General features: G+C 40.3%; 1 protein-coding gene across 3 annotated transcripts in view; it reads left to right on the top strand.

Moving 5' to 3' along the window:
• The window catches only part of usp43a (ubiquitin specific peptidase 43a), a 435,233-nt gene that overhangs the window by 279,505 nt on the left and 130,755 nt on the right, over nucleotides 1-24,973 (top strand). For all 3 annotated transcript variants that reach the window (XM_072558425.1, XM_072558426.1, XM_072558427.1), the window contains 2 exons: nucleotides 3,839-3,974; nucleotides 11,443-11,590. In XM_072558425.1, the coding sequence (XP_072414526.1) occupies nucleotides 3,839-3,974; nucleotides 11,443-11,590 (284 nt within the window). The remainder of the gene's footprint in view (nucleotides 1-3,838; nucleotides 3,975-11,442; nucleotides 11,591-24,973) is intronic.

The raw sequence follows: 24,973 nt of genomic DNA, 5'->3' as shown, positions 1-24,973 counted from the left end.
AACATTGCAGGGGGCACTCAATCACCTGCATCCTTCCTCCACAGAGGTTGGCATTGGACAGTGACCAGCCTCACCACAGCATTGTGGCACCTCTCCAACTTTTAGCATTCTACATCGATACTTTGGAGAGCACCAGCATGTTGCATTGTCACTTTGTGGTCATGGACGGACTCCCATCTCATAGTTTGGACAAGGTTGCATCCCAGGGTTCTTAGCTTGCTCCCTGAGTGCTCATTGACTTTTCACCTACTTGGATGCTTACAATACATCTGCTTTGCCTTCTCATTCAGAACTCTCTTTACTTCTATCGTGCCTTGCCTTTTAGCACAAACAAAAAGCCAGGCAGCTCTTGGCACAGTCAGTCAAGGGAATCATCTGACATCAGAGTGGCATGGTGGCTCACTGGTTAGCACTGCTGCCTCACAGCACAAGAGACCCAGGTTTGATTCTAGCCTCAGGCGATATTTACGTGCTGCTTTCACATTCTCTTTGTGTCTGCGTGGGTTTCCTCCCACAGTCCAAAGATGTGCACGTTAAGGGAATTAGCCATGATAAATTGCCTGTAGTATTCAGGGATATGTAGGTTAGGTGCATTTGTCAGGGGAAATGTAGAATAATAGGGTAGGGGAATGGGTCTGGGTGAGTTACTCTTAAAGGGTCGGTGTGGACTTGTTGGGCCAAATGACCTTTTTCCATGCTGTAGGAATTCTGTGATCATTGCAGGGGCTTGGACGTGTTCATGGTTAGTTGGACAGCTAGGGTGGTCAGGCTAATGGTTCCATATCATTACAGTCTGAGGAGTGAGCCACTGTCAGCCCCATGGTCCAGTGCACAATGTTAGAGGATTACTGGTAACACAGTCGAGAGCTTCACAAAGATCAGTCAGAGGACTGGTTGTTCATCAGTTGGCGTTGTCTTAAGAGGATGGAACATGGCCAATCCTGAGCAATGAGAAGATGTTATGCTCTAATAGGCATGAGGTTATTTTCCTTGCATCAGTTTGGACATAATATGGGTCTAAGGAAGGTAGCACCTCTAGCTTCGTAGTTACAATCATAGTCGATCAGATGGGGGGTCAGGGTGTAAAGTAGCAATAGATTAACATTGTGAGATTTTGTATTTCCAATGAGAAGCTGTTTGTGCCATGCATTTGCATTCAAAAGCTGTTCTTTTTCATCTTCTCCCTGTCATTAGTTGTACTGTGAAGGGCTGTCCGAGGCTGGCAGTGATTAACCACATGCTCATGGCAGAAACTCTGGACAGACTTGGCAGTTGTGAGTACTTCCACCATTAGTGAATACAGGATAGGGTGAGGGAGGCACCATAGAACCCTGGTGCATCCATAATGAGGTGAACTGTGGAGAATTGCAAGAGACAACTCTCTAAAACCTTGATAAAATTCAGCCGTTAGTGCTTATCTTGCATGTGAGTGAACAGTTGATGTCATCCATTCTGTTCCTATATCCCTTCAATCACGTCCATTATCTAATTTTACAGAGAATGTTGACATAACTTCTACCTCAACAATTGGCCCTAGAAGTGAACTCCACATCTTTACAATTCTCTCTGAATAAAGATGTTTCTTCTCTTCTCAGTTTGAAACCTTTTTTTTGTCTTTAATCTTGGAATCTGAGGCTTTCATTCTTCAAATACTGGCAACAGTCTGCAGCTAATGATTCTATCTTCTGTGTCTCATTATTTTTCCTAATTTTAAATGATAATGTATATAAGCCAACAATCTACTCTTCTAAATATCCAATTTTCAAAGCACTACTTGTATTTTGTGGAGAAGCTATGATGTAACCCCTTCATTGCCTCAATATAATTCCTATGGTATAGAACTCAGACTGCCTACTCGCATAACTATGTTATTATTAATTGTTTTATGTGGGATTCCCATCAATTTTCTTCACATTCTTGTCAACCTGAAGCGATGGCTTTTGTGTTCATGTGCCTATATCTTGGAATGTCTCTCCTTCAAGCCTATTTGTCATATGTAGATGTTTTGAGTGATTCAATGGTGCGTTCTTTACATATAATACTTTTGCTTTTCAAGAAGTGCATTCTCTTTTCTTGACTATTTTGTGTTACACATGAATATATTCTAGCTATCTCTGACCTCTGATGGTCAACTTTGTTTTCTCCTCAAACAGTGGGCTTGTCAGAATGTCTCGCTGGCAATATTATTTGCACTTGCATTTACATATATCTTCCATGTGGTATTCTTGTGTTAATGGCTCAGTTTAAAATATTTTTATGTGCTTTGCATTAGTTTTTCTTGTAAGACAGTGTAGAACTTCTGTGTTCTGCAATTATAGCTAACCGGTCGAAGTCAGAGAGTAGTGGTAGATGGTAAATATTCAGCATGGAGTCCAGTTACAAGTGGAGTTCCGCAGGGATCAGTTCTGGGTCCTCTGCTGTTTGTAATTTTTATTAATGACTTAGAGGAGGGAGTCGAAGGGTGGGTCAGTAAATTTGCAGATGATACAAAGATAGGTGGAGTTGTGGACAGTGAGGAGGGCTGTTGTCGGCTGCAGAGGGACTTAGATATGATGCAGAGCTGGGCTGAGGAGTGGCAGATGGAGTTCAACCCTGCCAAGTGTGAGGTTGTCCATTTTGGAAGAACAAATAAGAATGCGGAATACAGGGTTAATGGTAGGGTTCTTGGTCAGGTGGAGGAACAGAGGGATCTTGGGGTCTATGTACATAGATCTTTGAAGGTTGCCACTCAGGTGGATAGAGTTTGTAAGAAGGCCTATGGAGTATTATCGTTCATTAGCAGAGGGATTGAATTCAAGAGTCGTGAGGTGATGTTGCAGCTGTACAGGACTTTGGTTAGGCCACATTTGGAGTACTGTGTGCAGTTCTGGTCGCCTCACTTTAGGAAAGATGTGGAAGCTTTGGAGAGGGTGCAGAGAAGATTTACCAGGATGTTGCCTGGAATGGAGAGTAGGTCGTACGAGGATAGGTTGAGAGTTCTCGGCCTTTTCTCGTTGGAACGGCGAAGGATGAGGGGTGACTTGATAGAGGTTTATAAGATGATCAGAGGAATAGATAGAGTAGACAGTCAGAAACTTTTTCCCCGGGTACAACAGAGTGTTACAAGGGGACATAAATTTAAGGTGAAGGGTGGAAGGTATAGGGGAGATGTCAGGGGTGGGTTCTTTACCCAGAGAGTGGTGGGGGCATGGAATGCGCTGCCCGAGGGAGTGGTAGAGTCAGATTCATTGGCGACCTTTAAGCGGCATTTGGATAGGTACATGGATGGGTGCTTAATCTAGGATAGAAGTTCGGCACAACATCGTGGGCGAAGGGCCTGTTCTGTGCTGTATTGTTCTATGTTCTATGTTCTATGTTCTATAGATGGTGACAGTTACTAGACATCTGACGTAAATTGACATGGTGCTGCTATTTTTGCAAAACTTTGTACCTCAGTTTGAGAAACATTCTGCATTGCAGTTGATCTCCTCGGTTATGTTGTGAGCAACATAGGAGGGGAAAAAAAGTTTGGAGAATGGCTGTTGATCTGAAAGGGCTAGGGAATGTTGATAAACAGTAGGATTATCTTATAACTTGAGAGAATTTAAGATCCCATTAATGCTGATCAAAGAAAAACAAAGGCTGTCAGGTATTGAGAAATTGTGAAATATTCAGTCTGAAAGGGACTGAATTAAAACTTTTGTCTCATCAGTCTCTTGCATGTAATGTGATACTACTGGGTGAAGTGAAAGCCAAACCCATCAAATTCATCTTACAACTCCCAATAAAACAATAATGTAAAGCTCTGGTGTATGCTGACAATTAGTTTACCTCATGCATTATTTCTGTTTATTTCTAGGGCCTTGAGTGTAACCTTGGTTTTCCAGTCTAAGCATCAAAAGTACTTGAGAATAGGCCTGGCAGTCCCACTTCTTGGAAATGTTGCTACACTTCGAAAAATGGTGGCTGATGAAGGGAACATAACACCAGATCAGGTACAAATAAGATCTGAGCATGATGTAGTGAATTATTGCCTTAATTATGTTAATCCTTTTATAATGCTGCATTAATCTATTTTAATATACCTCCGTGAATAGAATTTCACGTGCGGAATCTCAATTGCTACATCAGATAATTAAATCTTACTTTCACACATAAGCCAACCACAGATCATCTCAGATTATAGCTGTGATGTTATTGCAATTGTCTTGCCGTATAGAAAGCAAAATGTTGGAATTGGGGTGGCACGTTCAGCTGCACTGTTGTCACGGAGCTGTGGGAACAAAGCCCAGTTACACTTCACTGCCCCTGGTTCAGCCACGTCATTGTGAAAAATGGATGAACAGAGGAGCTGGAAACTCTTACAATGAAGGACAAAGTATCAATAGGAGAAAAAGTCTTGCTGGATTGGTAATGAATGGCTTGGGAGTAAATTATTACTTCACTTGGCTGCAAACGATGGACGTCCGAGCAATCAAGAAGAAGCTTGGAGCTAAGGAACTCCAGCAGTGATATCTTCTCGCGTTGATGGCTGACTGCTGGACGTTGGAGATTATGATGGGTTAAGGAGATTGTGCCAAAGAAAGTTCAGCAAGTTGCTGTGGTGCAACCTGCAGTATGCACTGCAGACATGGGGTAATGCTGGTGCAGTGTTAACATTTAGACTGGCGTGATCAGGTGAACTGCATTGTCTTAGATGGTGTAAAGCCTCTTGCCTGTTGTTGCAGCTGCCCTCACCCAGACAAGTAAAAAGTGTTCTGTCACTTCTGAATTTCTGTCCTCATTGATTTCCAGTTTGCTGAAGTTCAAACGGCAACATGATGCCAACCGAACTTACTTTCCTCCGGTATTCCATTTTTACATCAATGTTTGTATTAAGGTTTAAAACTGGGCCTGCTGGAACTGAACCTGAACGTTTGTGGTTCAGGCAGACTGTTGATGAGTAGGGGGTGATGTTAATAACAGAATTGCTGATTCCTTGCAACATTTTACTAGTGGGGAATTAACAAAAAATGCAAAGAAAGCATGTTTGTTGCTAGATTTTGAGTTACACATTTGCCACAACTTGCATTTATACAGCAGCATTAACAGTATAAGATATCCAAGGCAGAACTCTGGAGTGCTGATCACAAAAGTGAATTGTCTGAGGACTGCATAAGGAGATTTTAAGAAGAGTGTCCAAAAGCTTGATCGAAGAAATAAGTTTTAAAGAGAATTGTAGAGGATGAGAGAGAGACATAAAAGATTAGAAGGAACTTCCAGAATTGAAATCCCAGGCAGTTTAAGGCACAGCTAACAATGTGGAATGTTTAAAAAACAGGGGCATCTTAAATGGTGCTGCTAATACTCCCTTTCCACAATGCTGCCATCTTTTATGATGTCCTGTTGTTTTTACAGCATTTGAAGAGTTTTCTCTGCTTCCTTTACATTGTTATGCTGTTTTTTTTAAATCTAGATGTGACACAGCAGTTTGATATCAGGATAGCCAAATTTTTTAAGAGCATCCCAATAATAGCCCAATAAAATTCCCTGAACAGTGATGTTTTACTGAGGGACAACAGGTAACAAGGGCTATGGGAAAATTTCTTGAAGTATAAATGGGTGTCATTGAAAGAGAAAGGAAGAATATCTGAGATATGAAAGAATGGAATAGAGAAGTAGATAAATTACTGGCTAGATCTCATTGTTTATCACGCTGAGTGGGAAGGATGAAGAGTTGTGTATCAGATTTGCTGTTCTGTTTTGTGCAACTGAGTTTTCTGTTGCACAGTGATACAGATAATCAGAATGAATGACTGAAAGCAAGGTGTAATGGTTTGATAATCATTGTTTAAAAAAGCACTTAACTCTTCATATTCTGGTGGTTCAAAAACTATACATCTTCTATTGGTCCTGATTGCCTTATTAGAGAAATATTTATGGAATGTGGGGGAATTAACATTGGACATAGTCTCTGCTCATGCATGAGAAGGAATACAACTATGGTAATGTCAAATGATATTAATATCTGCTGAAGGGCCCCTACATACATATGTATATATGAAATATGAACAGAAGTTGGCCACTCAGCCCTTGAAACCTGTTCTGCTATAAGATCATGGCTGATATGTGTGCTCCAAATTCCACATTCACGTCTATCCATGACTAACATTTGATTCTTTTGCCAAACAAGAATCTCCAGCCTTGAACCCCTACCTGAAAAGTATTCAGTAATCCCCACCTTCACTGTTTTCTGAGTCAGACAGCAGCATTTCCTCTGATTTTCTTAGCAGCTGCATGGGCCTTCAAGGCCCATGAGAGGCAGTGACTCCAGAACTGGGAGTCAATACTGTCACCAGCATGCTGTGCAGAGCATTGGAGTGACTGTGCACGTAAGGAGCTCAGAGAGACATTGGCAGAGAGTTCCAAAGTTGCACAACCTTTGTGTCTGTCCTAAAAGGGTGGCCTGTAATTTTAAAGCAGTCCCAGTTCTGGACTCATCGACAAGAGTAAGCATAGAGTCATAGAGGTATGCAGCATGGTAATAGGCCCTTCGGCCTACCTCGTCCATGTCTACCATGTTTCCTTAACTGAACTACTCCCATTAGAGTGATTTGGCCCAAATCACTCTAATACCCGTCAGGTCCCTTTTAAATCTTTTCCCTACCCCTCACCTTAAACCTATGCCGTCTAGTTTTGGACTCACTTACCCTGGTGAAAAGACTTTGGCTATTCACCTTATCCTTGCCTTGCCCCTCATGATTTTATAAACCCCTGTAAGGTCACCCCTCAGCCTTGTATGCTCCAGGGGAGAAACATCCTAGCCTTTCCTTATAACTCAAACACTCCAGTCTCAGTAACATCCTTGCCAATCTTTTATGCACCCTTTCCAGTTAAATAATTCTTCCTCTAGCAGGGTGACCACAAATGTATGCAGTAGTCCAAATGTGACCCTACCAGTGACCTGTACAGTTGTAACACCTCATCCTAACTCCTGTACTCAATGTTCTGACTGATGAAGACAATCAATCTAAGGCATAACTTAAATTCCTCCACTCTCTGCCAAAGGCAAGGTTGGCACGGATTTGGATTTATTTAATGAGAATATGTAGTTTGAGCTCTTAGTTCTTGGAATACCGAAGTGTTTCATTTGTTCTTAAACAGGATTCTCCAGAGAATAGGTGATCCTTTCCATGTCCACCTTATCAAGACCATTAAGAAGCTTCCACCCTTCCATCAAGAAACCCCTCACTCTTCAAACCTCGATTGAAATCTCGCCCAGCCTGTCCATTCTTTCCTCAGAAAAATATCCTTTTTCTCTGCATCAATAAAACTCCTCTGAACCATCTCCAATGCATTTATATTTCTTCCTTCAGCAAGGAAATCAAAACTATATACAGTATTTGGGATGTGGTCTCACCAATACTCAGACTCTTATGATTGAAATTTTACATCCCTACTTTTATATTGAATTATTGTATTCTCATAATAATGGATAACATTCCGTTGGCTTTTTTAAATCACTTGTACTCACATACTGACTTTTTGTGACTGATAAACTAGAGATCTAGATTTCTCTGCACCTCAGAATTCTCTAGTCATTCACTCTTTATACAATACTTTTTATTCGTTCGTTCCTCCAAAGTGAGCAATTTTACTTTTTCCCAGATTCTACTCTCTTAAACTATCTACTTGGGTCTGCATCCTTATTATGACATCTTCATAACATAGTTTCCTACTTATTTTTGTGTCGTTTCCAAAGTTAGCAACCATGTGCCTCATCTTAGAATCTACTGCCTTGGGACTCTCCAACCACACAGCATCAATGTTGATTTCACCAGTGTCCTCATCTCCCCTCCCCCCACCTCATCCCAGATCCAACACTCTAACTCGGCGCCATCTTCTTGAACTGTCCTACCTGTCCATCTTGCTTCCCACCTATCTGCTCCACTCCTCCCTTCCCACCTATCACCATCAATCGCAACCTGTATATACTTACCACCTTCCCAGCTGCCTTCCCTCCCCAGCCCCACACCCACCCTCCTATTTATCTCTCAACTCCACCCACCCCATTCTTGAAGGAGGATTTATGTGAAACATTGATTCTCCTGCTCCTCGGATTCTGCCTGACCTGCTGTTCTTTTCCAGCGCCACACTTTTCAACTAAGATATAGAATCCATCAAGTCCATAACGACCTTCCGAACCGCATCTGATCCAGATTCCCATCCCCCCCACCCTATCCACGAAGCCCTGCATTTCCCATGTTTAAGCCTGCACACCCCTAGACACTATGGGCAATTTAGCATGATCAATCTACCTAATCTGCACATATTTGTGTGTGGGTAGAATTGAGGGAATGCAAAGGTAAAACAAACACAGTTGGATTTATGTACAGACCTCCAAACAGTGGTCTGGAGCTGGGGCACCATGAGATAGAAAAGATATATAGGAAAGCCAAAAGGTTACAGTGATTGTAGGGGATTTCAATATGTGGGTAGACTGGGAAAATCAGATTGGTAGTGAATTGCTAGGAAAGGAGTTTGTGGAATGTCAAGAGATGGCTTTTTGGAGGGATAAGGGAGCTTAAGGTGAAGGAACCCTCTGTCATTTGAGAGGGAGAAGATAGAATCAGAGGTAACGGTATTACAGCTGAATACAACTGGAGAGGCATGAGGGAGGAGCTGGGTAGAATTGACTTGCAGAGGAGCCTAGCAGGAAAGACAGTGGAATAGCAATGGCAGGAAACACAGCAGAGATTCATCCCCAGGAAAAAGACAATGGTACAGGGATATTGAGTGAACCATGGCTGACTAGGGAAGTCAGGGATAGCATAAAAGCAAAAGAGAAAGCGTATAATGTGGCAAAGGGCAGTGGGAAACCAGAGGATTGGGCAACTTACAAAGAACAACAAAGGACAACAAAAATAGAGATAAGGAGGGAGAGGATTAAAATCTGAGGATAGAAGCTTGGCTGTCTGGCAGGAAGCAGAGTGGGGATAAAAGGACCTTTCTCAGGACAGCAGCCGGTGACCAGTAGTGTTCTGCAAGGCTCAATGCTGGGACCACAACTTTTCATTTTATACATTAACGATCTAAATGAGGGAACTGAGGGCACTCTGGCTAAGTTTACAGACGATAAAAAGATTGTTAGAGGGACAGATAGCATTGAGGAGGTGAGGTGGCTGCAGAAGTATTTGGACAAGTTGGGAGAGTGGACAAAGAAGTGACAGATGGAGTACATTATGGGGAAGGTGTGAGGTCATGCACCTTGGTAGGAAGAATAGAGGCATGGACTATTTTCTAAATGGGCAGAAAATTCAGAAGTCTGAAGTGCAAAGAGACTTGTGAGTTCTGGTCCAGGATTCTCTCAAGGGGCAGCACGGTGGCTCAGTGGTTAGCACTGCTGCCTCACAGCGCCAGGCCCTGGGTCAATTCCCACCTTGGGCAACTGTCTGTGTGGAGCTTGTGTGTCTGCGTGGGTCTCCTCCGGTTGCTCCGGTTTCCTCCCACAGTCCAAAGATGTGCAGGTTAGGTGAATTGGCCATTCTAAATTGCCCGTAGTGTTAGGTGCATTAGTCAGGGGCAAATGTAGGGGAGTGGGTCTGGATGGGTTGCTCTTTGTAGGGTCAGTGTGGACTTGATGGGCCGAAGGGCCTGTTTCTACACTGTAGGGAATCTAATCTAATCTAAACTTACAGGTTGAGTCATTATTTAGGAAGACAAATGCAATTATGGCATTTATTTTGAGAGGACTTGAATATAAAAGCAGGGATGTATTCTGAGGCTCTTTAAGGCTCTGGTCAGACCACATTTGGAGTACTGAGCACAATCTTTGGCTCTGTATCTCAGAGAGGGTCTACTGGTCCTGGAGTATGTTCAGAGGAGCTTCATCAGAATGGTCCCAGGAATGAAAAGGTTAGCACATGAGAAACATTTGAGATCTCTGGGTCTATACATAATGGAGTTTAGAAGGTTGAGGGGGGGATCTAATTGAAACTTACAGAATATTGAATGGCCTGGACAGAGTGGATGTTGTGAAGATGTTTCTATTGGTAGGAGAGACTAGGACCTGAGGGTATAGCTATCAAGTAAAGGAAGACTTTTTAGAATGGAAGTAAGGAGAAACTTCTTCAGCCAGAGAGTGGTGAGTCTACGGAATTCATTGCCACAGAAGGCTTTGGAGGCCAGGTCATTGAACGTATTTAAGACTGAGATAAATAGGTTCTTGAGTATCAAGGGTTTCAGGGAGAATGGGGTCAAAAACCTTATCAGCTGTGATTGAATGGCAGAGCAGACTCTATGGGATGCGTAGCCACATTTCTGCTCCTATGATTTATGGTCTTTGGGCTGTGGGAGGAAACCCACAGAGACACAGGGAGAAAGTGCAAATTCCACACAGGTGGTTGTCCGAGGGTGGAATCGAGCTGAGGTGCCTGGCGTGGTAAAGCCACAATGCTAATCACTGAGCTACCATACCGTCCTAGGTTATTGATATAATTTGTAAAAGGTTGAGGAATCGGCACAGACCCAAATGGGTTCCCACTTTCCACATTCTGCCAATCTGAAAAATATTCATTAATATATCCTCTCTGTTTCCTGCCAGCCAGCCAGCTAATCCTCTATCCATGCTGGCAAGTTACCATGTGTACCTTGAGCTTTCACTTTGCAAATTAACCTTTTTGTGGAACCCTGTCAAATGGCTTGTGGGCTGCCAAGTATAGTACTTCAGCATTTATTCACAGAGCATGTTGCTGCTTCAAAGAATTCCAAAAAAAATTATTTAAATATGCTGATTCCTCCCAATTACCTTGAGTTTTTCCAAGTGTCCAGTTCTAATTTCAATAATCTCAATGGTCAATTCTAGGCCCACAACAGGTGTCAGGCTAACTAGCCTATAGTTTCTTGTATACTGTCTCCCTCCCTTCTTGAATAGAGTGGTAATATTTGTTACTTTTCAGTTCAATGGAATCTTTCTAGAATCGAACAAATTTAGTGAAATTAACACAGATGCATCTTAAACCCCTAGGACTAGGTCTGTCAGGACCCAGAGATTTATCAGCCTGTAACTTCACTAGTTAACTCAGTCCTGCTTTCTTGGTGATTATAATTTCACCAGATGCCTCCTCTTCTTTTTAACCTCTTAAATTATAGGCAGAACTGTAATTATTCTCATATCCTCTATTGTGAAGACAGAAGAAAACTACTTATTCATTGCACCTGCCATTTCTTTATTAACTTGCCACTCTCGCACTCTAGGTGACCAACCAGAACATTATCATTGATGCCAAATGTTCAGAAACTAGCGCATTATAAATGATGCCACCTTTCCCCAGCAAATTCAAGGGAGACATTTACTGTTTTAAAAAAATGCTCTTCAAACCATATTGAATTATCTTTATTGTCATTCTAGATCAAACCATATTGAATTATCTTTATTGTCGTTCTAGATCAAACCATATTGAATTATCTTTATTGTCGTTCTAGATCATTTTGACGGAGCTTTACACAAATGGATTTGAACGTTCCTTCTCTGATGAGGAAGACTTGAATGTAATTGGTGAAGGTGACTGTGTTTATGCGTTTCAGGCTCCATTTGTCCGAGGCAACTGTGGTGGTACAACTCGACAGTCAGGTGTGTGCTGTAATCAGATTTACTGAACACAGGATGCTCTTCTAGGTTCTATTTTATTTATGTTTAGTATGTCATGGTAAAAGTCAGGCATAATCTCTCACACACATTATGAAATTTAAAAATGACTAAGGATTTAATCAACAGTTTATGTAGTTTGACCTTTTTACCTGTTTTGCTCATCAGAGTGAAAACAAAATTTGACGGTGCTGTGGTTAATCACAAATCCACCTCTTGAATGATGCACTGTTTAACATACTCCATTCTGTTTGGCCAAACTTGCACTTGAAATATGACACACCAATAAAGCTTTTCCCACTTTCACAAATTTCTATATACATAATCACCATTGTCTTCTGGGTAAGAAGGTTAGAAGGAATGCATGTTTTAAGTGGCGTATCAGTCCCGTGCTGTTTCATAATCTGCATGCACACAGTAGTTTGGGTCAAGTTGATCTTTACTCAATGCATGATTGCTATTTTCTATTACTACTGTGCTGTGTTGCCAGTGACTGCACTTGGCATCAGCATGAATTGGCATCAAGTGTTCAGAACAGTTGACTATAAAGCCCAGGTCCAGAGCTGGCACTTTATATACTCTTAGCCTCAATAAGCCATTATCCTTTGGACCCAAATGTTTGTTGCAAATGGGCATTAAGTAGATAATGCACATGATTGGTTTAATTGAATCCACTGAAGAGACCCATTCTATGTGGTACATTGCTATGTTGACCTCCTTGGTACAAATACCAGTTGTAATATTTTCCGGTCTTCATTTTCTCTTTTAGGCCATTTTATTAACAAATGTGTTTCGTTGTAGCTTAACCCAGATGTGATTCAGCCAAATTTCCAAATAAAGCCTCCCTCAACCCTGGGATGTGTGAGAAAATTGTGGGATTTCTCATTAGCATTTGCTTGTTAAATTACCACTTTTGTCAATTTGTTGTGTTTTGCATTCATACTTCTGTGCTGCATGCTGAAAAGAACTGGCATTAACTTCAAGGCTTTATTTGTAATGCAGCGTGTGCACTTGCAGCATTGATGCCTGCTGATTGTGCAATTTATCAGTCACTCTGTTTAGACTTTTCCAATCCTTCATCAGTTGGGTAAAACAAAGTAAATGAAAAGTCCCACATTGCAAAGGTGTCTGCATTCAAAGTTCATTAATGGCATGTTATTTGCATTTGAGATTCCACTTCATTCAGTGTTTCTTGTTGAGTATTTAGGGTCATGCAGTCAGAAGGATGAAGTCTGGGATGGTCTTCTGGGTAATGATATAAATAGACTTTCAGGTAGCAATTGGGAGCCATGTGATTTGGTCGGGGAATCTAAAAACAAGAGGGCGCAACCCCAGGATAAAGGGCTGGTCATTTAGGACTTGAAAGGGCAGGAATGAAATCAATCAGAATGTTCTGAATCTTTGGAATTTACAGCCAAGATGGTTGTGAAAACTCCATTGGTGAAAACATTTAAAGCTGGGACAGACAGTATATTGCTCTGTCAGAGAAACGGGGGATAAGAAGAGCCAGCAGGAAAGTGAAGTTGGAAGTCCACAATTGTTCAAATTCCTATTTAGTGGCAGAACAGGCCCAGCAGATCAGATGGTCTTCTCTTGCTCTCATTCTTATGCTCTCCTGCTTTTCATTAAAAGTTGTTTCTAGTTTCCTGGCAAAAAAGGAACTTCACCTTTTTCGAAGAATTGTTCAGTACAGAAGAAGGCCATTCAACCCATTAAAGAGCAATCTTTTGAAGAGTTTGCTTCACTCTCATGCAGTTTTCCTATATCCATTCAATTTATTCCTCCTTCAGTACTTGTCGATTTCCCTCTTGAAAGTTACTATTGAATCTGTATCCATCACCCTTTGAAGTGTTAAGTGCACGTTGCATAAAAATGTTCTTACTCTTTTCGCTCCTGGAATGAATGAATCATTTTAAATGGGTTGCTTTTCTGTCTTCACTCATGGGAGGTGAGCATCACTGGCTGCGCCAGCATTTACTGCCTATCGTAATTGCTCAGAGAGTAGTCAAATGTCAACGTATTGCTGTGGGCCTGGCGTCACAGGTAGGTTGACCTGTTTTCTTCCCTGAAGGACATTAAGTGAGCAATGTGGGTATTTACAACTGTGATTACTTGGTCACTATTAGCCAAGCTTGTAATTTCACATTTCACCATCAGCCATGATGTGATTTGAAACCATGATCCTATTATCCTGGGTTCTGGATATCTAGTCCAGTGACATAACCACTACATCACAACTCCCCTTATTAGCCCTTCAGCTATTAGAATTTTCTTTCTTTAAAATTATGAAGCATTTAGATAAATAATGAATTGGTAGTACAGAATTCAGACACTGCTAAAAGCAGACATGATGCTTTTGGTCTTGCACTGTTGGAGTCCTGGTGAGTGAAAGACTTCATGTCTCTTTTTATCAAGAAGCAAACTGATAATGTTGATTCTACATTCCTCACACTGGCGTGGAAAAAAAAAATACTTGAGGGTGTCAAAAATAAGGTAGACATCTCATTGTTTCCCACTTCTGTCAAAGCTGAAGCAAACATTGAAGGACTTCCTCCTGCTTTGGCTCCCTGAGGTAACTGCTCTGTTTTTATAGATGGTACAGGGACACTGCTTCCTCCAGGATCCACAGGTCTCCCACTCAGCCAATACTGAACAATGTATGCACAGAATTGCTAGTGCTGCCTGGAATGAACAGAAAACTAATTGGGGTCTGCATGTGGGCAAATGGACTGCAGTGGTTCAAAAAGACAGATCACCTCCACCTTCTCAAAGGCAACTAGGGATGGGCAATATATGCTGTCTCAGCCTGCAACTCCCACCTCCTATAGAATGAATTAAAAATAAAAGTATATGGATATCATTAGGCACCCTATGGGAAACTCTGGAGAAGATAGGGACATTTATACCATCTGCAAGTGTGGGGCAGTTGTTGGTCTATTTTTGGAGTTCTACTCTTCTGTTCTCAACAAATGGAATGTCTGAAAATCTCCTGCATTGTGCTCATGATATTCTACTGCCTACTGATTTTACATGTATGTTTTTATTCGTGATGGCTTAATTTCTTCAACAAAATACCTGGCTTGAGAATGTCAAAATAACACATTATATGTTCATCCATTGATATCCAACCATGACTTTTAGACTCAAGTAATTTTTTAAGGGCATATTTCCTTCAGTTCAGATTTGTTGTTGAAGATTGGGATCCAGTAAGCCTAATATAAAGGATTCATTTGAAACTGAGATTGTTTTCACAATAGAAGTATTTGGAAATGTTTCTTATTGATATGTGTTCTTGTGTTTAAATTTGTATTTCAAACTGTTTAATGTTTAACTACGTAAATCATCATGGAACGTGGGCAAAATATGAAGTGCAATTGAGATACAGATCATTAGTAGAGCATTCTGAACATGCTGAATGAACTGCTCTTTTTCTGATCTTAAATGTTTCAGATATGAGAAGGGCCTACCTTTGCCTGCGATAATATTCTCATTATGTTGCTAATTCATCAAAACGTTTAAGCTCATTTGGCCATAGCACCTTGTTTCAGAATACATCGGGTGAATCCTAATTTGAAAAATGAATGATGCAGTGGTACAGAACACGTGAGACTGGAATAAACTTTCTCACAAATCTTACTGCTAGGGCCATCATGGACGATAAATGAATGATGATATTTTGATGAAAGATTATTTTATTGTCATGTGTATTTTACAGTAAAATACAGTGAAAAGCTTGCTGGGATTCTGGCGCCAATTTGTACAGTATAAGAATAATTTTTAAAACATATACTTTGAAGAGAGTCCATAACCCTTCGACTGCCACCAACCCAACTAATGTCGAAGTCACCGTTCCTCAAGCTTTTACAGCTGGGGGCTTACCTTGCTGGCGTCCCCCTCTGCTGGGCTAGCAGCTGATGCCAGTGCTTGTCTCTCTACTAACCACCTCCTCGACACTGCTGCTGTGTCCCAGTCTGGTCTTACTAGCCGCCTTGTCACTATCCACCAGAGTCCTTCTCTGGGCTCACCAGCTGCCACCAGGCTCCAAACCCTAACAAAGCCACTTTCCTCTCCCTCAAAGGTCAGTAAGAGAAAGAGAAAAGAAAGAAAGAAAGCAAAAACGAACTGAGTGGACAAGCTGCAGGGACATGAGCCCAGGTATTGCTTACTTCACCAGTGCCATGCAGAAGTAAATGAGCACTTTAGAAGGAAGGATTGGATAAGGCTCGTTCTGATCCTCATGAATTAAAATCAAAGTTTGGCAGAAAGGTTGAAGCTTAAAAATGGGCTACGTTTAAAGGAGAGTTTAGTATCTGTCAAAGTACATTTTCACAATGGGAAAGATCATAAAAAAAATGCGGAGCTTCTGAAAGACAGAAAAGATGAAAATTAAGATGAAGAAGAAAGGGTGCTTATGGTAGATGTGAGGTGGAGGATACAACTGTTAATTGATGGGACAATAATATGGAAAAATATGAGCTTGTTCACTGACAGAAAGAATAGAAAAGCCAAATAGGTGAATGGATAGATAATTCAAAAATCTGCAGTACAGAGGGAGCTGAGTGTCTTAGTACATGAAGCATAAAATGTCCCATGCCATCACTGTAAGTAATTAAGAACGCAAATGAAATGGTTGGCCTTTACTGCAAGAGAATGGAGTGTAACGGTTTGGAATACTTGCTACAGCTCACAGGACATTAGTGAATCACACTGAGAGTGCCAAGTCCATTCTTGATTACCTTAGCATGGAGGATCATTACTGCACTGCAGACAGTTTGAAGGAGGTACATTGGGTTGTTTCCTTGGATGACGGAGATGTCTTGCAAGGAAAGGTTAAGCATGTTTTGCCTATACAGATTGGATCAGAAGAAAGACATGTAATTGAATTGAAACCTGTAACAATTGGAGGAATTTGAGAGGGTAGACGTTGAATACATGTTTCCTCTTGTCAGGAGATCTAGAACCAGGGGGCCACAGTTTCAAAATGTGGGGTCTCTCATTTAAGACTTTCTTCTCTTCATATTATGACTTTCATCTCCCAGTGAGCAGTGGAAAAGGACATGGAAGATATAGAAAGTAGTGAAATAGATGGTGACATCTTGCAAAATGTCCATATTACAGAGGAGGAAGTGCTGGATGTCTTGAAACGCATAAAGGTGGATAAATCCCCAGGACCTGATCAGGTGTACCCTTGAACTCTGTGGGAAGCTAGAGAAGTGATTGTTGGGCCTCTTGCTGAGATATTTGTATCATCAATAGTCATAGGTGAGGTGTCGGAAGACGGGAGATTGGCTAACGTGGTGCCACTGTTTAAGAAAGGTGGTAAGGACAAGCCAGGGAACTATAGACCAGTGAGACTGATGTTGGTAGTGGGCAAGTTGTTGGAGGAAATCCTGAGGGACAGGATGTACATGTATTTGGAAAGGCAAGGACTGGTTAGCAATAGTCAACACGGCCTTTTGCGTGGAAAATCATGTCTCACAAACTTGATTGAAATATTTGAAGAAGTAACAAAGAGGATTAATGAGGGCAGAATGATAGATCTGATCTATATGGACTTCAGTAAGGCGTTCGACAGGGGTCCCGATGGGAGACTGATTAGCAAGGTTAGATCTCTCAGAATACAGGGAGAACTAGCTATTTGGATACAGAACTGGCTCAAAGGTAGAAGACAGAGGGTGGTGGTGGAGGGTTGTTTTTCAGACTGGAGGCCTGTGACCAGTGGAGTGCCACAAGGATCGGTGCTGGGTCCTCTACTTTTTGTCATTTACATAAATGATTTGGATGTGAGCATAAGAGGTACAGTTAGTAAGTTTGCAGATGACACCAAAATTGGAGGTGTAGTGGACAGTGAAGAGGGTCACCTCAGATTACAACAGGATCTGGACCAGATGGGCCAATGGGCTGAGAAGAGGCAGATGGAGTTTAATTTAGATAAATGCGATGTGCTGCATTTTGGGAAAGCAAATCCTAGCAGGACTTATACACTTAATGGTAAGGTCCTAGGGAGTGTTGCTGAACAAAGAGACCTTGGAGTGCAGGGGTAGATAGGATAGTGAAGAAGGCGTTTGGTATGTTTTCCTTTATTGGACAGAGTATTGAATACAGGAGTCGGGAGGTCATGTTGCGGCTGTACAGGACATTGGTTCGGCCACTGTTGGAATATTGTGTGCAAGTCTGGTCTCCTTCCTATCGGAAAGATGTTGTGAAACTTGAAAGGGTTCAGAAAAGATTTACAAGGATGTTGCCAGGGTTGGAAGATCTGAGCTACAGGGAGAGGCTGAACAGGCTGGGGCTGCTTTCCCTGGAGCGTTGGAGGCTGAGGGGTGACCTTATAGAGGTTTACAAAATTATGAGGGGCATGGATAGGATAAATGGACAAAATGTTTTCCCTGGGATCGGGGAGTCCAGAACTAGAGGGCATAGGTTTAGGGTGAGAGGGGAAAGATTTTTCATGTCGAGGGTGGTTCGTGTATGAAATGAGCTGCCATAGGATGTGGTGGAGGCTGGTACAATTGGAACATTTGGATGGGTATATGAATAGGAAAGGTTTGGAGGGATATGGACCAGGTGCTGGCAGGTGGGACTAGATTGAGTTGGGATATCTGGTTGGCATGGACGGGTTGGACCGAAGGATCTGTTTCCATGTTGTACATCGCTATGATTCTATGGTATGTGACTCATTAAAATAGTCAAGGCTGGGTAAAACAGATCCACAAAGGACTCAAGGGTTATGGAGTACAAGTGAAAAAGTGGATCTATGGCAGCATTAGATCAGCCATGACCTACTGGATAGTGGAACAGGCCCAAAGGGCTGGATGACCTACTGTCCCCTCACTTCTTATGTTCTTGTGTTGAAAGTATTGTGAGCTGTGAGCACAATAATATAAAACTTCAAATGGACAGAAACAAATTAGTGGAATGGGCAGACAAGTAGCATATTAAATGTAATACTGTAGCCTCAACAGATGTATTGCATTCAGTCTGGACATCAAACCACTTTTATGCTGTAACTATTCAGTGATCCTCTAAGTTCTAGGCAATATGCAAACCTCATTTGATGTCGTTTCTGATAAAAATGGTAACTGTACATTGAGCACTTTTAGAAAACCCTACCATTAGAATTTAGTAGAATTACAGGTTGATGGGAGAGAGTGAATGGAATAACTGTTGTGCCAAATCATTAAGCCCTTGTAGACGATCGATGAATCGGTGTACTACTTTCAAACTTGAAATACTCTTGTTTATTTCACTCTGAGGCATAGTTCAAAGAAAAAAATATGTGGCTGTGAAGTACTAGCAAAACTCCATTGTAGAACAAAACAGCACACCTGTAGTTCAGAATTTAAATATAAAAGAACATATTTTGAGAGCTGATATTTAAAATTCTAATCACTTTTATTTTATCTGCCTGATTTTCTGAAGGCTTACGTTCTCAGCCAAGTGTTCACGATAAGGAATTCAAATTCCATCAATTATCTTTGTTTTCAGGCCTTTAAGAAGTGTTCAAAAATTACGCTGATTTGTTTAAAGCGCAAGACTATACTAGACATGTTTTGAAAGCTTTTACTTTCATAGTAAATTTCAAAGGTAAATAAAATGAATATTGTAATACAACTTGCAACTTATACTGTATGCTTTTTTAAAAAGGTATTTTTCAGTAACTCAAGATCAGATTACTCTCAGGTGAAGAATGGTGAAAAATATTTTAGCGACAGATACATTTTCAGCAGTATTAATAACCAAGTATTGTAAAGAAATATTTTTGAAGCAAAATTTGTACTTGAAAAATAAAATAATGATTGCCCGAGTGCACTGGAAAGTTCGACTCAGTTATTAGGTTCCACAAAGACGGAACTGTGATCTACATCAATTTTGTCGACCCACTGTATTGTGTGCTCACAATGCTATAGGGAGAAGGTAAAGAAATCCCATTTAAAGTGATGCTGTGATGAAGTTTGGGAACTTAAGTTTGAAAGAAAAATGGTTTGTTTTAGATTTCAGTTTTGTAAGGGTAATGGTTTTCTTTAGCAATGGTCGAAAACAGCATTTCTAAGAAGCCATGTGGCTTAAGCTAAATGACGAGATAAACTACCTAAATTACTGCAATGTTTATTAAGTTGAGCTTATATGATCCAGAAACAAGGGTGGCAGGGTCAGAAGCAGATTCAGTTCAGAAACAAAAAAATCCATACCTACAGATGTACGGTATTGTAGCCTAAAAGTATACAAAGTAACTGTTAAAAGCTTCGGAATGTTTATTTCGAGTTCAGTGAGCAAAGTCAGTGAGTTAGCTGGTGATTGCATGTCTCTGACATCTGGTGAATTTACAGAAAGTTGCCAAAAGAAAATATTTACAATGTCGGGAGTTGTTTAAGAAATTAAAGTGTGAAAATATGACTGATACTTCACTGGGTTGTGTCAGTAGAGCATATTGCTGGGTAAACTGCTAATTCTGTTGCTATTTGTGATAAATTCTTTCCAAGTTAATATATATAATATTTATTTGTGTATTTTGCTTTGTTTTATTTTCTTCGACTATGAATGTATGTTCTTTTGTTGAAACTACATTGCCAACCTCATATAAATGTGTTCAGTAATTGACCAACTAAGTAAACAAATGACGGAAATATAACTTGTGTCTGTCAAGTCGGATGTCACTCTGAGATATGACTTGTCCATCAGCTGGGATTATAATAATACAATTGCCACCGTGATATGGGTTAGTCTTCAACATGGTATTTTTACCTAATGTGGCAATGCTTACACATAAGAAACATCATGGTGTTGAAAAATCCAACAGATGCTCCATTCAATTTGTTATATGTAAACATTACATTTGCAGACATGCATCAAGTGATCAGAGTTAAGATGGAGTATCCCTGAGATTATATACTATAATTGTAAAATGATGATCATATTCCTTTAAGGAAATTTAACATCGTGCCCATAAGACATTATAATACCAATTACTGCTGCGATTGGAAGCTTATAGCCCCTCACTGAGGGATCTTGGCGATGCGGGCACAGTCTTAGCATGCGAGTTCAATTATTAAAAACCGAGATGAGGTGAAATGTCTTCACTCACAGTTGGGAATCATGTGGAATTTTATACCCTAGTGGACTTAGAGCTTCACACGCTCTCATGTAAATATATTTTAGGCTGAAATAGACTGACTTTCCCTCTCTCAGTGCCAGGGCATAAAGGGAAAGGTTGGAAAGTGGCATTGAGATAGGAGAGTGTCTATGATCATACTGAATAGCCAGGCCAGCTCACTAGGCCAGAGAGTCAACTCCTACTGTCATTTTACATGTGTTTTGATTGAGTGTGAACCAAAAAAAAATTGGATCATTGTAGACAAAACATTTACAAACTATCGTTATATTGTTTTAGATTAAAATTATTGGATGGTAACTGATAACGTTAGCTTTCCAATGGCAAAATTGACATTGGAGAACCCTAATAGCTTCCATTGTATTATCAAATAGACTGAGAGCAACCCAATTTAAAATGAATACCTCTGACAAATTGTAATTGATCTGAAGCAGGCTTCACCATATACTCAGCAACTCCGTGACGAAAATTTACTGGTATTGCTTTTTAAAAGCAAATAATTTTGAGTATGCCTCTCAGGAGATAAGAAATGTTATTTTATCTGTTTCAATTTGACATTTTGATTTTTCAAATACTGGCACTGTGCTCCAATACTATGAATCTAATTCTTTTAATCCTTTCCTGAACTAAATTAATGATTGGATTTCTAGTTTAGTAACTCAGAAAATGAAAGGGTTTTGAAATATCCCCTCTTTGATGGACAGCTTTGTTCAATAGACCTGTGAAGTATGTAGTTTCTGGAGAATGCAAACGCTTCATTTGAAAATTTGATTTGCACGCTCTCTGTCTAGTGCTTTTTGTTTATAATTGTCCCTAACCAGTAATGTTTGTTCAGATACACAAATTTGTTTAAAAGTTAGTTATCCAAACACGTAGTGCAAAGTTGTTAAAAGTATGATAATGAGATAGTGCCTGAGCTGCCATACTCTGAGAAGCTGGTCACTGGGCCTTTTGGCATCACCAACTGAAATTCAGATCATGTCTTGCTCAAGTTTCAAGGGTAGAATGCAATATTTCGAGACAATAGAAGTAACACACTGTTCCACTCAGCAAGATGATGAAAAGGAACAAGTATATACTGACTATGAACCATGTGGCAATGCAAACATATTTTTCTCTGAATAGGGAACATGTGTCCATGATAAAACTGCCCTGAGTTGGATCGCTGATCCATCACTGACCATGAGAGATCAGATATCTTACTTCCCTAACCTAAATTTCACTAACTCGCATTAACGGTTTTCAAGTTGCTCCCTTTTTTGTTTTCAGTTACATGCTCAGTGTGAGATGTCTTTGTGATCTACGATGTAATAGAAACCTGCTGATTTTCTGGTTACTGGCTTTCTGTATTTTTCATCGCTTTGTTTCCACATGACTTTGGTGAAGCACAATTCCTGTGGAGCAATTCAATGTGCTTCTTGCATCAAAGACTCATTTAAAAAGATGATGAAAAGGCTGTAAATGTTTATGATACTTTATAATGTTTGAGGCAGTTCAAAGTTCATTGTGAATCTAGCAGCTTATTGCTGATTATGTACTGTATGTTTCTTGTAGTGTGATTAGAAATCGTACAAAACGTATTTAACAAGTTTTAGCCTGAACGATTAGATTTGTCATTATATTGTTGTGCACATTTCAGAATGGACAGGTTTACATCATCAATATATTGCGCACCCTCCATTTTGCTATTTCATAGTGATATAGATCATGGAATCCCTACAGTGTGGAAGTAGGCCATTCGGCCCATCGAGTCCGCACTGACCCTACAAAGAGAATCGCACTCAATCCCTGTAACCCTCCATATCCCACCTAGCCTGGACACTATGGGGCAATTTAGCATGGCCAATCCACCTAACCTGCGCATCTTTGGACTGTGGAAGGAAACCAGAGCACCCAGAGGAAACCCACACAGATACTGGAAGAATGTGCAGACTCCACACCAACAGTAGCCCAAGGGTGGAATTGAACCTGGGTCATTGGAGCGGTGGCATAGCAGTGCTGACCACTCAGCCACTGTACTGCTCTTGTACAAAGATAAAATTTAATTTATAAGGGAAGAGTTCTTGTAATTTTTTTTTTGTGATGATCTTTCTTGGAGGATTTGAGAAAGAAATCTAAATTGCAATGATGGTAGACCTTAACCCTGTATTGGGATTGTATAACATGACAGTGAGTTAAGGTCTTATGTGATGATACAAGAATAGCAAGCCAAGCCAAATCAACCTCCTATCACTAAATTCTCAACACAGGGAAATTAAGACATTTATTGACCCTCAAAATTTCTTAATTGTTCCTAACCGAACTTCACGATCTTGGACACCATAGCTTATAACTTAAACTACAACTAATAATTTATTGTTAATAATGTAACTTAAGCAGTACAAAGATAACTAAGGTAATCTAATCAATATTTACAATCCAAAGCCCAATCTTCTTTGACTACCATTCACTCACACACGCATAGCAAAGGGATAAATTAAAAAGAAAACAAAATAATTACAATATGCCAATTCAATAACTAGTTTCCAATGACATTGATTCATGACATTGGATACCAAGCCTTCATGAAATCTTTGGACAATGGGCTGTTCACAGGCATGTAGACTGGTATATCTGCTTGAATTCTAAAGTCACTGAAGTTAATACAAACAGTTTCAGCAGATGCCTAGAAATATATTTGCTTATTATAGACTGGGAATCTTATCTCAAAACATTCAATGATTTGGCAACTGGATAGACAAATAAAGAGAGTAAGACACAACAGCAGTCTCCAGAAATTTTCAAAAAGTCATTCCTCCTTGTGCTAAAACCTTTTTCAATCAACATTCTGTGTGGTTAGCTACTTAGTAGCACTCTCACCCATCTCTGCCTAATTCAATATCCAACCAACTCCTAGTCCAGAGCATTGCCAATTTGTATACAGTGTCATTTGAGCAGTTAGTTAGTTGTGTTATTTTCCAGGCCAGTTCCCAACAGCAAACATCTGTCTTTGTTCTGTCTCCTTTAAACAGGTAGCCATCTGATGAAGGAGCAGTGCTCCGAAAACTAGTACTTCCAAGTAAACCTGTTGGATTATAACCTGGTGTTGTGTCTTTTAAGCCAAGCTGCTCTTCAAAGTTCAACTCTTCATGTCAATTCACAGGTCAAAAAAAAAACAAGTACTCAAACTAAAGGAAAAACAATGAAGGCCTCCACACTTGCAGTGGAATGTCCACTTTATTTAAATAAGAAATTGGATTTTTCTTAGCAGTTTTATAATTTTAAAAATCTAAATGGGTCTATACCTGTGTTTTCACTAAATACAAGCCTCCACTCAACCTTATTCTGCTCCACTCACCCTTATTCTGCTTAGCCTATTGATATTTTATTTTCTCCCAGAAACACATCAATGTTATATTTCTGTTCCAAATGGTGGTGGATTCCACCTCCTAACTCTCTGAATAAAGTATTTTGAACTGAATTCCTATTATCATATTTATGACATTAAAACAGGTTGTGCTGCAAACACATGGCAGAGTTTGTCAGCATCTGTGGGGAGAAAGTCAGAGTTATGTTATGAATCGAAAAGACTTCTTGAGAACCCCATATCTATATCGACCTGGGTTTTGAAATCTCTCTGAAAAGGAAACCTCTTCACTACATTTTTCCCTGTCAAGCCCCTACATGATTTTAGAGACCCCCATATGGTAACTCTTCAACCAAATTTTCTGTTTTCAAGAGCAAGTGATACAGCCTGATCGTTCACTTTTTTTATAAAGATAGCCTCCCAGTTCAGGTATCAAGCGTAATCATTTTTACTGTACTGACTTAAAAGCTGTCATATTCTTTTTGTCAGATGGAAACCAGGACCAACAATCTCTTCAGTCTTTTTAATCTTTGTCTTCTAATTGTTCATTTAGGAATGGCCACGAGAACACGGATATTGCTATTGCTCCATTCACTAGCTGTTTTCAAGAATCTAACTGTTGACTTTTAGTGCACTTGACCTATTCTACCCTCAGATTTGTGACGTGAGTAGAGAGAACTCAAATATGTGTGAAATAACCTGCATAGCTTAAAGAATCAAACACACTGACTTTGCCCTCTTAAATTACTATACCACATTTTAATGTACAAACTTGACATATTGTCACAGTGGGGGTGACAAAGCAGTAACACTATCTACCCAGCAGGGTCTGCAACCATTTCAAAAGCAGCATCACTGACAGACAAGGTCATTACTGACACTAAATGCACAATATGAGAATCTACATTGA

The sequence above is a fragment of the Chiloscyllium punctatum genome, chromosome 39, assembly GCF_047496795.1.
Source record: "Chiloscyllium punctatum isolate Juve2018m chromosome 39, sChiPun1.3, whole genome shotgun sequence".
NCBI lineage: Eukaryota > Metazoa > Chordata > Chondrichthyes > Orectolobiformes > Hemiscylliidae > Chiloscyllium > Chiloscyllium punctatum.
This window is presented reverse-complemented; position numbering and strand designations above follow the sequence as displayed.